This window comes from Ursus arctos, chromosome X (genome assembly GCF_023065955.2).
Source record: "Ursus arctos isolate Adak ecotype North America chromosome X, UrsArc2.0, whole genome shotgun sequence".
Taxonomy (NCBI): Eukaryota; Metazoa; Chordata; class Mammalia; order Carnivora; family Ursidae; genus Ursus; species Ursus arctos.
In genome coordinates, this window is record NC_079873.1 from 9,373,548 (window position 1) to 9,390,617 (window position 17,070).

The window sequence follows — 17,070 nt, forward strand, 5'->3', positions numbered from 1 at the left end:
AAGACATTGCCCCAGTTATGGTGGTAGATGTAAGAGGAACCTGGTGTTTCTGCAAACCTCCCGCCTGGGGTGGTTTAAACAGTCATGCTCCTCCCCTACAACCCCCCAACCTCGTCTTCACACTGGGAAACGCTGGTGGCCTGGAGCCTCTGTGACTCCATCCTTCCTAAAGACCACCTCTTCGTCTCCGAAGACTGCAGACATAAAATCACTCCATGCAACCCTGAAAGGTATTTTCAAGCCTGGGACAAATTTGGGTAGTTTAACTAATTAGGTGTGTGAGCTGTGCTCAGGGAGTGGGGAGGGCAGGGGAGGGGAGAAGAGGGAACCCCAATCATATGCAAAAAAAACACCCCTTTTTTTTAATCTAAAGAAAAATTTTGGTAGTCTAAAATGTCAATTCTTCAAAGATAAAGTCAGATGTTGAATAATATTAGAAATGGTTTTTTGGAGTATATCTCTAGTTTATCTGACTTTGAGGAAGTAAATACTGTTAATGGCTGTTTCAAGAGCACATTTTCAAGCAACGTCCCAGCCTGTTTTGAAGCTACAGTCCTTGAACCTCTTTGAAATAAAAAATTCGGTGTTTTCTCTTTATCTTAGTTGATGCTCTTGGGTCCATCTCAGGCTGATCTTGACATCTTTCCTGCTCTGCTCTCTTCAACCGGACTTCCATATTTCTCTGTGGAAGAAGACTAAAAATGGTAAGGACAGCTAAGAGATTCCCTAAAAAAGTGTTCTCTGTAATCTTGATGGGAAGAACTGAAACCAGCTGGCAAGAGAGATGTTTAAGAATTTGTATTCTGCTTCTTTGCTGGGGAAACATCTCGGTGATATTTCGTAATCAAGATTAATCATGGCAGTATTACCTAAGTTCAGATTAATCCCTGCTTGCTCGGTCCAACTTCCTGCAAGAGTTAAGTCGGGGTGCAGCGAGGAGGAACAGATGTTCGAATTGGGGAAATCGCTTCTATGGGTCTCATTTGTCCATCCGACGTTTCTGGCTTTAAAGCCATACAAATCGCTGGAGTTACTTCGTGCTTTTTCCAGCCTGTGGTGGCCTCTGAGCGGACACGTATGTGGGGGAGCACATGGGACTAGCAGTGCAGGAGACCTGTGCTGGCAAAGAGACCCAGGCGCGTTTGTGGACGATCATTATGGCTGCAAAAGCAGGTTTTCTTCGGGAACTGTTGGAACTGCGGGGGAAAGAGGCCTCGGTATAGAGCTGCGCTCATGCCAGCACAGCAGGGACTCGTGGCGATTTATAGCCGAGGAGCGGAGTGGGGGTCGGTGGATGGAAAATGACTAAGGCGAAACGTCAGGGGTGGGGTGGCTTCTGGATAAACCGACTGGACGGGATTCTTGCTGCGGGCAGGCGGGGGAGATCAGCTATCGCCGGGAGGATGGGAGGGGCTGAGGGATTTGATCAGATATCAAGGATGATCAGAGATCAATGGTGAGGGCTTCTCGCTAAACTGACCTAACAGGACTTGCGCTAAAACTGGGCAGACGGACAGAGAAACCCAAAGGTCAGGGCCTAGTGACTGCGAGGAGCTCAGCGAGCAGCCCGAGTACCGAGCCTCACCTTCCCTATCAAGGCAGAACGTTCCAATACCTCTCCGGGTGCCTTCCAGGGCCACCGTGAGGCTCAGGTCACAGAGCATGTGTTCAAGTTCTTTGCAAGCAGTGTGAGCTATTAGGGATGTCACAAATTAGAAAAAGACAGCAGTGACCTTTTTCTGAAGTTATTTTGTTACCCAGATGGGCTGTGATGGAGTACATTCCCCAGGAACCCACACTGAGTTCTAGATCCGAATGTGGGCACCATGGCTCATTCTGTGCCTGAGGTCTAATGAAGAGTTAACCCCGGGGGCACTGCGTTACAGAGGAAACAACTGCTTATAGTTTCATTTCCTAGAAGCTTAGATGTCTATTTTTATGCAAACCCATGCCCACATCTGCATTTGCCCCCTGAGGGATGGAAGGGGGGCACTGGTACTAATAAACACCGCTCAGATGTGTTGACCACTTGCTATGGGTCAGGGGTCATGCTAAGGGCTTGATGTCTAGGGTTCTGTTTCAGCTTCAGAGCAGCCTTGTGAGGCTCAGATGAGGGAACTGGGGCTTCAGGAAGTTTAGCAGCTTGAGTGGTCTTGGCTGGGCGGCCTGACGCCGAGAGCCGTGCTCTGGCCCCTCTGCTCTCCGCACCGAGACCAAGGCCGACAACACCATTACCCAGGAGACACTCAGAACATGTGAACTTCCATAACGATGCCTTACTCCTGACGAGAAAAGGAGCAATTGGTAGATCTTTTGTAAGAAAAGACTTGGAAACAATTTTCAAAAGAAGGCATGGAAGAGGCCAGGAAGCACAGGGAAATTATTCGAACTTATTAATAGTTATATGTCCTATCCTTTGATATAGAAACTCCACTTCTAGAAACTCTTTTTAAAGACATGATCAAGGATGGGGCAACTCATTTACCAAGGTAGTCTATGCAGCATGGCAAAGAGAGTATCTCATGCCAAATGTTGGGGAGGGATTACTTAATTGTGGTCCCCCATGAAATAATATGTTATATACAACCATCAAATCCTGTTTTAATTAATTAATTAATTATTAAAGATTTTATTTATTTGAGAGAGAGAGAAGAGAGCACATGTGGGGCGGGGGGGGGGAGAGGAGTGGAGCGGGGGGGGGGGGAAGAGTCTCAAGCAGACCCTGTGCAGAGTGCAGAGCCTGACGTGGGGGGATGGTTTACATGAGCACACGTGTTACCTATTTTTCTGAATAGTTTCGCAAAGGAGCCCTGCATTCGAACCATTTTACAGTTGAGAAATCAAGATTCTCACGAGGTAAAATGATTCACCAGAGTCAGAGAGCTCTAATGGGGCAGAATAAGAGTTTAAAATCAAATCGTTCTCGGACACCTGGGTGGCTCAGGTGGTTGAGTGTCTGACTTTTGATTTCAGCTCAGGTCACGATCTCAGGGTCGTGAGATCAAGCCCTGTGTCAGGCTCCACGCTCAGCGGGAAGTCTGCTTGAGATTCTCTCTCTCCCTTTGCCTCTGCCCCTCCCCCCTCCTCCCGCTCTTGCTCGCTCTTTTTCTCTTTCTAAAATAGATAGGGTCGCCTGGGTGGCACAGCGGTTAAGCGTCTGCCTTCGGCTCAGGGCGTGATCCCGGCATTATGGGATCGAGCCCCACATCAGACTCCTCCTCTATGAGCCTGCTTCTTCCTCTCCCACTCCCCCTGCTTGTGTTCCCTCTCTCCCTGGCTGTCTCTATCTCTGTCAAATAAATACATAAAATCTTAAAAAAAATAAAATAAAATAGATAAATCTTTAAAAGATTTTAAAAAATAAAATAAAATGAAATCTTTCCACCGACAAAGCCCTAGCTAAGACTGGAATTCTTCTCACTATGTGAAATAGACACAGAAATGCAGAAATCAGTATTAGAAAGAAACGTTCCAATAAGTAACCATGGCTAAGAAGTTTTAAAAGTAAAGACATTATTCTGCTCTTAACTGTAGCAAATTTCTCTGTGGCCAAGCAAAGAGATAATGACAAACTTATTTACTAAATTCATCAAACTTGATCATTTCAACGTTTGAAAGATTGTGCTAAAATTAAAGACAATCATTACAGATGAACCACCCAGTGTCTCTGCCTGCCGAGAGCAGATCCCTTCTGTCTCAGAAGCTTGCCAAAGCTTAGGGCTGCGCGGCATATTGTGGCCACAGCCCATACCCGGCTTGCCGCCTATGTTTGCACAGCCTACAAGCTGAGAAAGTTTTTATGTTTTTAAGGGATTGAAAAAGTCAGAGGAAGGGGGCACCTGGGTGGCTCAGTCGGTGAAGCATCTGCCTTTGGCTCAGGTCATGATCCCAAAGTCCTGGGATCGGTCCCGCATCGGGCTCCCTGCTCAGAGGAGAGCCCGCTTCTCCCTCTCCTTCTGAGCCTCTCACCTCTCGTGCTCTCTCTCTCTCTCTCAAATAAATAAATAAATGAATAAAATCTTAAAAAAAAAAGAAAAAGAAAAAGTCAGAGGAAGAATACTATTTCATGACCCATCCCAGTTGCGTTAAATTCAAATTTCAGTGCCCACGAATAGTTTTATTGTTTGTTTGTTTAGATGTTGTCTCTAACCGCCTTTGTACCACATGGCAACCTGCTTGCTGGTTGAGTAGTTGTGAGAGAGACCGGATGGCCGGCAAAACACAAAGTACTTACTAACCGGCCCCTTACAGAGACACAGGCGGATGATTTGGGGGTGGTTTATGGGAAGCAAGCAGACAGGGTATAAGGTCAAATAAGATTTAATATCTTCTGGTCTTTGGTGTCTGTTGTGATGCGTAATAGCTGTCGAGTTGCTAATTTATGTAAGACTGCTTTGTATCATTTTATTCTTTTATTTTGAAAACTAAGTCTGTTGGGCTAACCTGGTAGGAAATAAATGATGACCAGTCTCTGTTTTTAGAATAAGTCGGTTATATCCTTTCCTTTTTTTTTTTTTTTTTTTTTGGTTATATAATGAGACTTTGACATTTATGGTAATTACACTTTACAGAGATTTGCCTATAATTAGAAATCTTTCAAAATTTGCAAAAAAAAAGAGAGGGGGGCTATTTTGTCATAAATTATTAGGGAAATTCCAAGTGGAGTCTCAGTCTATAAAGCAAATAGAAAAAGAGGGAAATCAGAGGCTCCTGAGGTAAAGTGATTCACCAAATTTAAGTCATTTCCTTGTGCTTGGGGCTTGGTTTGCCCCTAGGGTGATGTCCACATCACTACCTCGTTATCAAACACTGCTGAATTGGTGGGAGTTCCCTCAGTGAGTTCCGGATAGAGAGCACACCAAGGGGTCACACACAGGAAACTTTCTTTGAAGCAAATAAGGAGACCCTGGGGAATCACTTCCAAAGCCCCTGAGCGGATGTGAGTGGGTTCCTTTTCTTTTGGGTTAAGTCGAATATTCAGAAATGGGAGCTCTGTCACCCACCGTCAAGGGGGGCCTGAGGTTGCGTAGGCCATAGGGGTACTTAGCAAACAGGCCCCTACAGGGATCTTAGGTTAATGAAGCCTGTGCCCTTCAAGGCTGGAGCCTAACGTTATAATGAAGCAGAGGGCCCTGTGGGACCAGGGGAAGGGGCTCTAAGAGGGTGCCCCAGAGGAGAACCAGTTTCCACAGGGTGGGGTCTTGGGCTCCTCATCTCCAGTACGGAATATAGGGCCTTGCTGGTTTACAGGCCGGAGCCACATCAGTTGACCTTGAAGGGAAAACGGTTGTCTGAAAAACAAGCTTTCAGCTTTCTGGTAGTTTCAACCTCATTAACCCCATGGGGCACAGTTTCAGTATCAACGTGGCAAAGGTTAGTGAATTCAGAGTCACGGGTTTCCAATTGCTCCCTGACTCCCAGCCTCTTCTGTGGCCCTTTCTCATTATTTTCCAGCCAGGCCTCCATTCTGGTTGAACCCAGCCCAGCCCTTCGCAGGATCCCCACCGTGAAATGAGACCCCTTGCTTCCCCAGCTTGCCTGAGGTGACTCCTGCCACCAGCAATGCGTATTCTAATACCCTTTTCAACTCGGGGCCACTTGGCTTTTTTTTTGGCTGTGTGATCTTACAAATAAATTGGAGGAGGCACGGAACACCGGAGCTGTGGGCCCCTGAAGCTTGGCACACAGAAGCCCCAGGAGCGCCCCGTCTGGTGGCCTCCTGCCCGGCTGGCTGGAAACGGAACGGCAGTGAGCGCGGCCGTGATTGTTCCCAGGCCACCAGCATCCCCATGTCAAGACGACCTGCGGAATCTGGCTGAGAGAGTGTAGCTCTGCAAACCTGTGTGAGCAAGAGCCCCAGGGGAAGGCAAATTACCTACAGACGGACAGGCGAGGGGCTTGGGGGTTCCTTGGTGCCACCAGTAGTCACAGATTTCCTCGTGCGCTCTCTCTGGCCCCCTCCAGGAGGGCCCTCTCCCCCGCTCCCCTCTCTTCCACCCCTGCCTTCTCCTCCCTTCCTGCTCCCCCCGAGCACTCTGCAGCCACGGGCAGAGGACATCCATGGGCCCCCTTCTCCTCGTGCGCCTCCCGGCCTGCTGTGCCCACACGTCCTGCCTGAACGCCGCGCCCGGTCCCCAGCCCTGCCTCACGGATCGCTCCAAAACGCTGGGGCTTAAGACAACAACCACCCTATACTCTTACATGCCTGGGGCTCAAGGGTCGGCTGGGCTCCGGGAGGCGGCTCTGGGGCTCCGCATCTCAGGCCCTCAAAGTCAGTTCCCCGGGGCTGGACTCCCCCGAAAACTCCCTCGCTGCCCGGTGTAGCAGTGCCGGGAGCCTCGGGCGCCAGGGCGCCACGAGCTGGGGCTGCTGGGGGTGGGGGGTGTCTCTGGTTCCACGCGGCCCTTCCACCCGGCCGCTGCGGCGTGGCCAGGCCTCTTCCGGGGCCGGTGGCTCAGGGCTTTAAAGAAAGTGGGGAGACAGAGAGATCAAGAGAGAACGAGTGCTGGGTGAGGTGGAAATCCTATCACCTTTTCTACCCCAGCCTTGGAAGTCCCGTGGCCTCACTTCTGCTGCTGCTGTCCGTGGGGACACTCACAAAAGCCTTCCTGGGTTCCAAGGAGGATGGGAGATGGGTCAACAAATGTGTGGTCTCTTGCACTAAGGATGAGATTTTTCTGCTCCTAGCTGGGGCCAGGCTCCCTCCTGGTATGCTAGGTCTCCTCCCTGCTCTCCTGCTCGGGGTCACCATTCCACGGTCTGTCCTTTCTCTCTATGTCGTCGTCATCATCATCGTCATCCTCATCATGAATGCTTTTTGGGGTTTTTTTTTTTTTTTTCATTCTCACCAGCATTGTAACATGCTGTTCTTTCTCTCATCCTAAAATAAATTATTTTGACCCTACTGGCCCTGTGAATGCCTGCCAGTGTCTTTGTTCCCCTTTGTAAGAAATTTCCCAGAAATGTTTGCTGTTTCCAATCCCTCATTCTTCCAAGAACTTTAAAGTCCTATTTTCTTTGGCTTCATCTTCAAAATAGATCCAGTATCTGGCAAGTTCTCATCACCTGCACCCTTGCCAGCTGGGTCTGTTGCTTGAAATCCTGCAGTAGCCTCTTGACGGGCCTCCGTCCTTCCACCTTCGCCCCTCTGTCTCTTCTCAACATGGCAACCAGGATGAGTCTTCTAAAACGTAGGTCAGGCCGTGTCAGTCTTCAACATGGCACTCAGTGAAAATCACTATCCTTCCTTGGAATGGTCAGCAGGGCCCGGCATGCTTGGTGAGGGGCTGGGGGCCCCCCTTCTTTGACTTCATCTCCTACCCTACTTCTCCTCCCCTTGCTCCGGGCACACCAGTCTTGTTGCCATCTTTGTGAATATTCCAGCATGCTTCCTCCTTTGCATGAGGCTTGTCCCTCTGCCCGGAACGCTTCTCCCCTGGATAGAGCTGCACGGTCAACTTCCTCCTTCCCTCGAGGTCCGCATGTAGCGGGTATCAATCAATACTTGTTGAAATGTTCATTTTTCACAGTTTCCTTCCACATTGTTATGGTAAGGTTTTAATACTTGCTCTGCAATGTTTAAAATGTCTTTCAGATAAAAGCAAAACATGTTCTTCGTGAAAAAAAAAAAAAAACCCTCAAGGAATGGAGGATATCACATGTTCTTGCACTCTCTCTCTCTTTCTCAAATAAATAAATAAATCTTTTTTTTTTTTAAAGTCTATGGGCTCGTGGGTGGCTCAGTCAGTAAAGCGTCTGCCTTTGACTCAGGTCACGATCTCAGGGTCCTGGGATCGAGCTCCGCGTCAGTCTCCCCTGCTTAGCAGGGGGTCTGCTTCTCTCTCTCTCTGTCCCTCTGCTCCTCCTCCCTGCTCGTTCTCTCTCTCTCTAATAAATAAAATCTTTTTCAAAAACTCTAAATAGCACAATATGGAAACATTACAATGCTCAGAATCCTTGAACTGAAATGGAAAGAAACCCAGACCCAGGCAGGTGCACTTGCTGTAACTGTGTGAGGTCACTTGAAGAGGTTGGTCAGCACGCAGTTGGACTCTTGGTTCAGTTGCCCTCTGACCACTGCCTCTTCATCGGTGAGATGGAAATATTTATATGTCCTTTCAATTTCACCGTCAGGGCTCAGCGATGGAATATCGATACCGTGTCTTCTTCAGCATCTGGCCTGTAATAAGCACGTGGTAAAAGGCAGTGTTTTAAAAACACAAACATGACTGATGACCGTTCAATGTGAATTCTACATTTTCGATTTTAAGAAAAAGAGGTGATTTACTGAGAGAAGAGAACACCTGTGCGTACAGAGTCAAACATTCCCATTTTAACCGTATTTAGCTCGCTAATCGAGCATCCAGATTTACCCAGTGTGTTTGCCCGTGTAATTAGCTGTGATTCGCAGCCAAAGCTGAGCTTATGTCGTGGTGTATTCTGTTACTTTACAAATCAGATTACTGGAGGGCGCGTGTCTTTAGGCAGTTGGTGCCAAAAAAGCAAGCAAAACAAAATAATGTGGATTATTTGTATCACATGAAAAAATAGGTCTGGCTCAACAGCAAGTGAACTCTTTTTGAAGACTTTTATTTATTCATATATTTTAAGTAATCTCTACAGCCAACGTGGGGCTCCAACTCACAACCCCAAGATCAACAGTTAGATGCTTCACCGACTGAGCCAGCCGGGTGCCCCTCTGGCGTCGAGTGAACTCTTATTACCATTAGTTGAAGCAGGTAGTTCCCAATGGTTTGAAAGGGGACATTTTCACACTTGAGGAATAAAAGAAAACCTGACATCTAAAACTTTATTCATTTATTTGAGAGAGAGAGAGAACGAGCAGGGGGAGGAGCAGAAGGGGAAGGAGAGGGAGAGAACCTCCAACAAACTCTGCATTGAACATGGAGCCCAGTGCGGGGCTCGATCTCACAACCCTGAGATCAGGACCTGAGCCGAAAGCAAGTGTCAGACACTCAACCGACTGAGCCACCCAGGTGTCCCAAACTTCGCATCCTTCAATCATCTTCTCAAGAATATCTTTTAAATTTGGAAGCCTCAAAAGGTTATTATTTCTCTTTAAAAATTTTAGAAAGGTTTTGTTCATTGAGTCCGTTTTTTTTTCCCTCCTTTGCTTGATCAGAACCCAACCTCTTGTTGCAATTAATCTTCGCTTTGGCATCGATGGTAGAACGCAAACTCGCTGTTACCTCGGAGTTCCAGGCATCACAAGGGCCAGCTGGGCTGGGGCTCAACTATGGAGCATAGGGTGTGCCTGCTCCCAGGAGAGACGAATGAGCTCTGTGCTCTCACTGGGGTTTCAGGTTCAAGGGAACAGAACTGAGAAAGGATCGAGTAGGGGACCTTCTAAGTTTCTTTTCCCACGGCCTTCCTCCGCCACTGTCCCCTTTCCTTCTGTGGCACTTTCCCACTTTACCCCTTCCTTTTAGAGGTCCCAAGCCCTCCTGGTGTCTCCTCACTTCCTTGCCAACAATCCGACCTTTGGAATACTTTACTATTTATGACCATTCAATATGTGTCTTCCATGGGATTTTAAGAAAGTTCAAAGCCTTGATCTATTCAGCAGATATTGATCTCATGCTCCCTATGTGACAGGCATCGTAATGATAGAGCCCGTGTAAAGACAAGCAAGGTTCTGGACCTAAAAGTGTTCACCACCCAGAGGGAGAAATGGTGTGTTGACATGGAGCCTTCTAGAAAGGTGGTATAACAGAGCAGCCAAGAGTGCAAGCTCCGTGTCTGAATGGCTTGAGTCTTACTTTGGGCCGCTTCTGCAGGCTCTGCATTTCCCTCTCCTCATCGCAAACAAACCTATTTCTTAGAATCGCAATGATGATGAAATCGTTTGCTAAATGCTGTTGGTTGAAATTAGTGGCATGTGAACAGACGTACAGGTTTTGTAGGCGATATAATTTCTTCTCATATTTGGCAGTCTTGCATTGAATTTCCTGAGTTAATTCTATGCGCAAGTTTAATACAGACTAAGATTTTGTCTAGACCAGGGGTTTGCAAACTACTGCCTGTGGGCCGAATCTGTCTAGCCACCTGTGTTTGTATGGCTCATGAGCTAAGGATGGTTTTTACAACTTTAATGAGTTACATTCTAAATGGTAATTTAAATACCCACATAATCGTCTCAATTTTGCCTAAAATATTTACTCTCTGGCTCTTCACAGAAAAAGTTTGCCATCCCTTGGTCTAGAACTTTCTGCAATGTATCTGCATGCACGAGTACTGTAGCCTCAAGCCAACTATGGCCCTTGAGCACCTGAAATATGGGTAATGTAACTGAGAAACTGGATTTTAAAATTGCATTTAATTTTAATTAATTTAAATTTAAAGAGCCACATGTGACTGGTGGCTATCCTATTAGACAGAGCAGCTCCAGACCATTTTAAGTGTAAAGATTCTGTATTCTGTCAATGTTCCTCAGCCACTCCCCAGAGGCTGTAGGAGTCAAGGGGAAGGCAGCATTCCTAATCAGATTCTTTGCCATGGACGGGCTTCCATCGTCTGCTGGAAAATACTTAATGGAAAGTGCTTGAAAATTGCACGAGAGCACACACGTTCTCTTAAGGCTGCTATTGACTCTGTCCGTTCATCTGTTTGCATTTGGGGTAAAGCAGGAGGCTTTTTCAGCCCTGCAGGGCCCCAGATTAAGGAAGTCTTCATCAACTTTCGAGTTCTGGCTGTAGGCAGACCAAACCTCACTTGGCAGAGCTGTACTTCCTTCCATCCCTGCTTGCAGATGGCTGACTTCAGCCGCGGCTCATGCCTCTCCTAAGACTGCTAAAAACAGTAAGAAGCCCTCAACATGCATCATCGTTCCGAATCTTGCCAAACCATTTCCCCAAGAGTAAAGTCACAAGTCCCGGTTGGCATTCGGAGGCTGTCCTGTGCAGCACGGTGACGGTAGTTAACAATATTGTATTGTATATTTGAAAGTCGCTAAGGAAGGAGATCTAAAAAGTTCTCACCACCACCACAATTGCAACGGTGCGAGGTGACGGATGTTAACTAGACTTACTGCGATCATCTTACCATATACACGCTTGTTAAACCATTATGTTGAACACCTTGAACTAATACGACGTTGTATGTTAATTATCTCTCTGTAAAATTGGGAAAACAAAAGAAGAGAAGTCACAGTTGATGCGTGTTCTGCCTTCCAAGATGGCGTAGGGGATGGTTTTATCAGGCATTTTGCAATGGTGTGACATGCGTTGCTAGCTTTCCAGCCTCCGATGTCTGAATCTGTCTTGCCCATAGCCTAATAACATCGATGTCACATATTTTTGGTTCTCTCACGAGCAGCAATTTATTTCCAAGTTTCTAAATTCTACACTGGCTAAAAGTAGGTTTGCATTTGTACAAGAGAAAATCCAATTAACCCTGGCTTAGTATAACAACCTTGTGATTTCTTATAAACTCCTAGGGGTCAGCAGCTCTGAGCCAGTATTTGTACTCTGCTCTGTGAGATCGTGCGAGGACCTGGGCGCTCTGGGTCGTCGACCTTGTTGCTTCACCATCCCTAGCACATTTTCCTCATTTGCAAAATTCAAGATAGGTAGCTAAAACACCCGTATTACAGGAAGCCAGATGGAAGTAGACAGGAAGAAGGGGAACGGCCCCACCATTTAAGGGCATAGCCCAGAAATTGCACATTTCGCTTCCTCTCACATCACATTGGCTTTAACTTAGTCACGAGGCCATGCTTAGCTGCAAGGGAGTCTGGGAAATAGAATCTTTTTTTCAGAGTGGCGCATGTCCAACTATCAATGGAGACTATCACTATGAGATGAAAGAAAGGGGACAAAGGTATGGGCAGATATTTAACAATCTCTAGACTCGATGAGGATGATAAAAATAACTAATTTAAAGCATCAGAAAATACCACATGAAATAACAACGTACAATTAAGCTCCACATATACAAGTGTCAGCATCTTGTCTGGAAAGAACTAAAGAACTTTCTACATTTTTATTTTAAATCCATGTGTTTTTTTCTCTCCTCCACTCTGTTTTGAGCTCTTTAAGGGCAGAGACTGTATGTTTACTGCCCCTAGTAGGTATTCAATAAATATTTGTCAAATGAAAGAATGAATATGTCAGCGGAATTCTGATATTTTTTTATAAATTCTTTCTCACCAGTTACTTGGTACAATTCCTAACTAAGGAATTGTTGGGGAATTTTCTGGTCCGGGTCCACTGTCTTGGTCCTGGACAGCTGCCTGGATCCTTGGTGTGTCTTGTGTTGTTGTTTCCATGTCCACCATTCTCTTGGAGGGGGCTCTTCTGCTGAGCATGGTGGCTGCCTCGCAAGCGGACGTGGGTAGTGGAGTACCAAGCCAAGACTGGGAGCCGGTTCTTCCAACCCTCAGTCCAGCGTGAGGGTTGTCCCCTCATGTATAATCAGGGCAGTAGAAGATGAGAGGAGGGAATGAATACTTCTCTCTGGGTTCATCCCAGAGAGTGTCTTGAAGAAGATGGGTTTAAACTGGGCAGTAGAAAGCAGAGCTTCTGCAACCTTTCTCCCCATGGAGTCCTCAGGCAAATAGATGAGATAGAATGTTATCCCTCGGCAAGTCTGGGGCTGTAGCCTAAAGCAATCTACTCCAAGGAGCAATTTGTTGGAAGTATTTTGCTTTATTTCATCCATGCGTGCATTCATTCTCCTATTCATGTATTTAGCAAACATAATGCAACACGAATTCAGTGCCAGGCATTGTTTTACACAAGGACACACAAAACCCTGCTCTCTCAGAGCTTATCTTCTCATGCAGGATAGACATTAAACAAATAAGCACAGAAGTCATAAGCACATAAACTACCGGCAAGATAATTTCTGATTGTGCTCAGGGCCAGGAAGGAAATAAAGCCGGGTAATCTAGTACAGAGTACATTTACCTCTCTGCACCTCAGTGGACTCATCTGTAAAATGGAAATGAATAATAGAGGTCTACGGTTCCAAAACCCCCGGACTGAAAGCTTTGTCCTAACTCAGTCAATGGCAAACGCATGACCTGAATTCATTTGGAGGTGACTCTTGACCTGAACTGAACGAGCTGGTTCTGTGCCCGCATGCTTGCGTGCTTACGTATATTGACCGACCTTCCTTCCTTCCTTCCTTCCTTCCTTCCTTCCTTCCTTCCTTCCCCACTTAGTGTGGAGAATTCTTTGTTTCACTGCACAAATTTTTGTGTGTTTGATTATGGGATGCCGCCCCGGGCCCCAGTAGGAATATTACATAATATGTGGATACATATATCATATTCCTTTCTAAGATCTGAAAAATTCTTAGTTCCAATACACTTCTAACCCCAAAGGCTTTGGGTAAGGATTGAGGATCTGTAGTACCACTCACATGTGGTTATTAAGAGGATTAAATGAGTGAATATATTTAGACACTGAAACTGATGCTCAGAATATAGTAAGTTAACAAATGTTACTGTCATCATCACTAGTACTACATGGAAGGGTATTTAGGTAAGTGGGCCGGAGAAGGTCTGTCTGCATATGTGTGATTTGTGCAGACAGCTAAGGGATGAGAATGACCAGGCTGTGGGAGGAGGAGAAAGATAATTTCAGGAAGACGAAACAGCAAGTGCCAAGACCCGCTTGAATGCAGAACAGAAAACAGGCCAGATGTCTGGCATGTGATCAAAGTAGGGGAAGGATGGTTCAAGGTCATGGAAGTAGGCTGGAGTCAGAACATGCATGATATAAGCAATAATAAGGATTCAAAGTATAATAGGAAGCCATTATAGTTGATGGAATTCAGGTTTATAAAGACTGCCCTTGTGCCATTTGATGAATGAATTGTAGAGGAGAAGGAGAGTTGGGGGAGCAGTTGGGAGTCTCTCGCGGTGGTCTAGGTAAGACCCAATGGCTAATGGCAGGAAGGAGGTGGTGGTAGACAAGGAGAAAAGTGGACAGGTGCAAGAAAAAGTCTAGAAATAAGGGAGAAAAAAAGACTTTCTGATTAATTTTTCCTCCTGGTTCATACTATGTCCATATGTAGAGGCTAAAAATGTCACAGTCATTGTCGCAGGTGTGTTAAGGGCAGGGTTTGCTGGACCCAGCTCCTACAGGCCTGCCAGAGCAGCTCTGCACATGTCTCCCCAACTGTGCACTCAGTGACATCGCAGTGGCAACTCGCACTTGTGGGAACTGGCAGGTGCTATAGACAGGACTTCACAAACCAGAGATGTGTGTTGGGGGAGGACAGCCGGTTGTTAAATATTTACCAATACACCGCTTTTCTGTAACTAAACTGCCTTCATCTTAGAGCAGCCACTTCCCCTCATCATAGAAATACTTAAGCCAGGCATATTCTGGAAACTCCGTGTGGTGATAGCTGTCACTTCATGTTTTTAACTCTGCTAATTCGGGGATCCTCCCAGTTCTTCCCAGGAGCTCGTCTAGTTCGTGGGAGTGGGATCAGAAGAAGGCACCTGGTTGATGATTTGTCTTTTATTCATTTTGGCCCCCTTTGGAATACAGCACATCTCCCAGGGCCACAGTAACGCCCTTAACAGCGTTACTTATTACCATCTGATACCAGGGTTCATGAACCCATCATATCTTCTGACAGAAGCATAGCTGGAGATGGGGTCCAGGGGCTGGGATCCTATAATCAGGGACCATAAAAATAGCTCACTCTGTTTCTCTCCTTTTCCCATCTTGACCCAACCCCTCTCCCCTGAGCGATGAACATTTCTGCTTAATCTTTGAGTATGATTGATGCTCAAGGGAGATAGACCATATTTACCTAAGGGCCTCCTGTACACCCTGGCCTGGCGCTGTATCTTCCCAGGGACCTAAATGCTCCGGATTGGGGGGTAAAACCTTAAAGGGTAACTAGAATTCTGGTGGCTGGAAATGGTAGAAAAAGAGTAGTCCAGGTGAAAGGACTTGCAAGTCGGGGAACTACAAACTGGGCTTGGGTTAGTGACCTAGAGAAGCTGGGAGGGGCAGTGTACCAGGTCAGCCTGGACAAGTAGATAGGGGACAAATTATGGAAGACGTGGGATGCCATGATAAAAAGTTAGGACTCATTCTGTAAAAAAAGAAAAAAAAGAAAATCATTTTAAAGACTTCAGAGTAATGTAATCTGATTAATGTTTGGGAAGTTTAATGGTTAGGGTGGATTCAAAGAGCGAGGGCCCAAGGACGAGGATGAGGTTTTAGAGTGGACCGAGGGTGGAATCATCTCAGGTGAAATCGTGTCAGCTTAAAGGGCAAAGCAAGGAGGCTGTCAAGAAGGTCCGTGAAGAACGTCAACTGGACTCAGTGAATGGTTTTGATGAGAAGGAAGAGGAGACAAGGTGGTGAAAGAGGAAAAAAAAAAGATAATGTTGTACTTCTTCTTTTTTTTTTTTTTTAAGATTTTATTTATTTATTCGACAGAGATAGAGACAGCCAGTGAGAGAGGGAACACAAGCAGGGGGAGTGGGAGAGGAAGAAGCAGGCTCATAGTGGAGGAGCCTGATGTGGGGCTCGATCCCATAACGCCGGGATCACGCCCTGAGCCGAAGGCAGACGCTTAACCGTTGTGCCACCCAGGCGCCCCGATAATGTTGTACTTCTAACCTCAACGAATTGTAGGCATATAAAGGTGTATGAAGAAGCTCCTCTCGAGATCCTTCTGAAGCACCTTGCATTAGAGAAAAAGAAAGCTGAGGGAGAATTCGCTTAGTTACCTTTCTATTAGAGGAATTAAGGGAAGTAGACATTTGGTTTATTAGATATCAGCACAGTTGGCTGATTGAGTCAGTTGGGAGGACAAAAGCATTAATTGATCTAGAAACCTGTTGTAGAGATACAGACTAGATCATTCCATGGATTAGCACTAGTTAAGCTAAAGCCAGTGCTCTGGAGTAAAATATTGGTAGAAATCCTGAAACTTGAGGGCAAGTCCCTGGTTAAACCACCCTCCAAGGCAGGGCTGGTTCAAGTTCATACGGTGACTAGCAAAGCTCTTCAGTATTCCCCATACTACCTTTTAAGGTCTTTCTCCCCAGGGCCCCATTGTCTCTCATGGTAAAGCTGGTTGCCCAAGAATCACCATTCTGGGTAGGTTTCAGGATGTCCCAGTTTGCCTGACAGAGTCTTGGTTTTCTGCCTATAGTTTTAGTGCAGTTATTACTAGGCCCCCCTTCCTTTCACTCCCATAAATATCATCTTTGATCAGTCAGGACTCACCGAGGCCATGCCCTGACTCTCTGCTCTCTCCTTTCCAAATGTACGTAATGTGAAGCCAATGTGTAAGGGGAACGTTCATCCCCAAATCATCTCGGATTTCCAAAAACAATCCAAGAGGAAAGCCAGCTCATAGAGTGGCAGAGCCTAAATGGCAGTGAGTGTCCTCGGGCAAATCAGCCACTATTGGTGAGCTAGGTCTTCATCTGTAAAATGGGGATAACGGATCTCTTAATTTTTCTACTTAGAATATTAAGGGGCTTGAATATTGTGAAAGCCTCTTGTAACGCATACCAGGGCGGGCTTGTTAACAAGCAAACGGTAACTGCACTAAAGTCTTTTTTTTTTTAAAGATTTTATTTATTTATTTATTTATTTATTTGAGAGAGAGTGAGTGAGCGAGCGAGAGAGAGAGAGAGCACAGCAGGGGGAGAAGGAGAGGGAGAAGCAGGCTCCCCGCTAAAGAGGGAGCCCGATGCGGGGCTTGATCCCAGGACCCTGGGATCACGACCTGAGCCAAAGGCAGATGCTCAACCAACTGAGTCACCCAGGCGCCCCGCACTAACGTCTTAATGTGTCATTCTCCCCAATATATTTTCATTTTAATATTCCTTCTTCTGCAAATTTCAGACTTTGGCAGCTAGTTGATAGCTCCTCCGTTGTACTGTTTTAAATAACAGTGACGGGGAAAATGCTGCTTCTACCACCTTCAAAGCTATGAAACCGAAAAGCTAACATGCTAAAAGCTAAATGCGTAACTCGATTATCATGAACCTCCGTAGTAGGGCAGGTACAGTCATGGGGGGTGGGGGATACTGTTCAGGCAATTGAGAATAAGACCCAGGTTGTT

At 46.3% G+C, this 17,070-nt stretch overlaps 1 protein-coding gene across 1 annotated transcript in view; it reads left to right on the plus strand.

The window, feature by feature from the left end:
• TLR7 (toll like receptor 7) overlaps positions 1-17,070 on the plus strand; it is a 27,041-nt gene continuing 9,971 nt past the window's right edge. The window contains exons 1-2 of the mRNA XM_057310073.1: positions 1-230; positions 604-704. Of these exons, the coding sequence (XP_057166056.1) occupies positions 702-704 (3 nt within the window). The 5' untranslated portion in view covers positions 1-230; positions 604-701. The remainder of the gene's footprint in view (positions 231-603; positions 705-17,070) is intronic.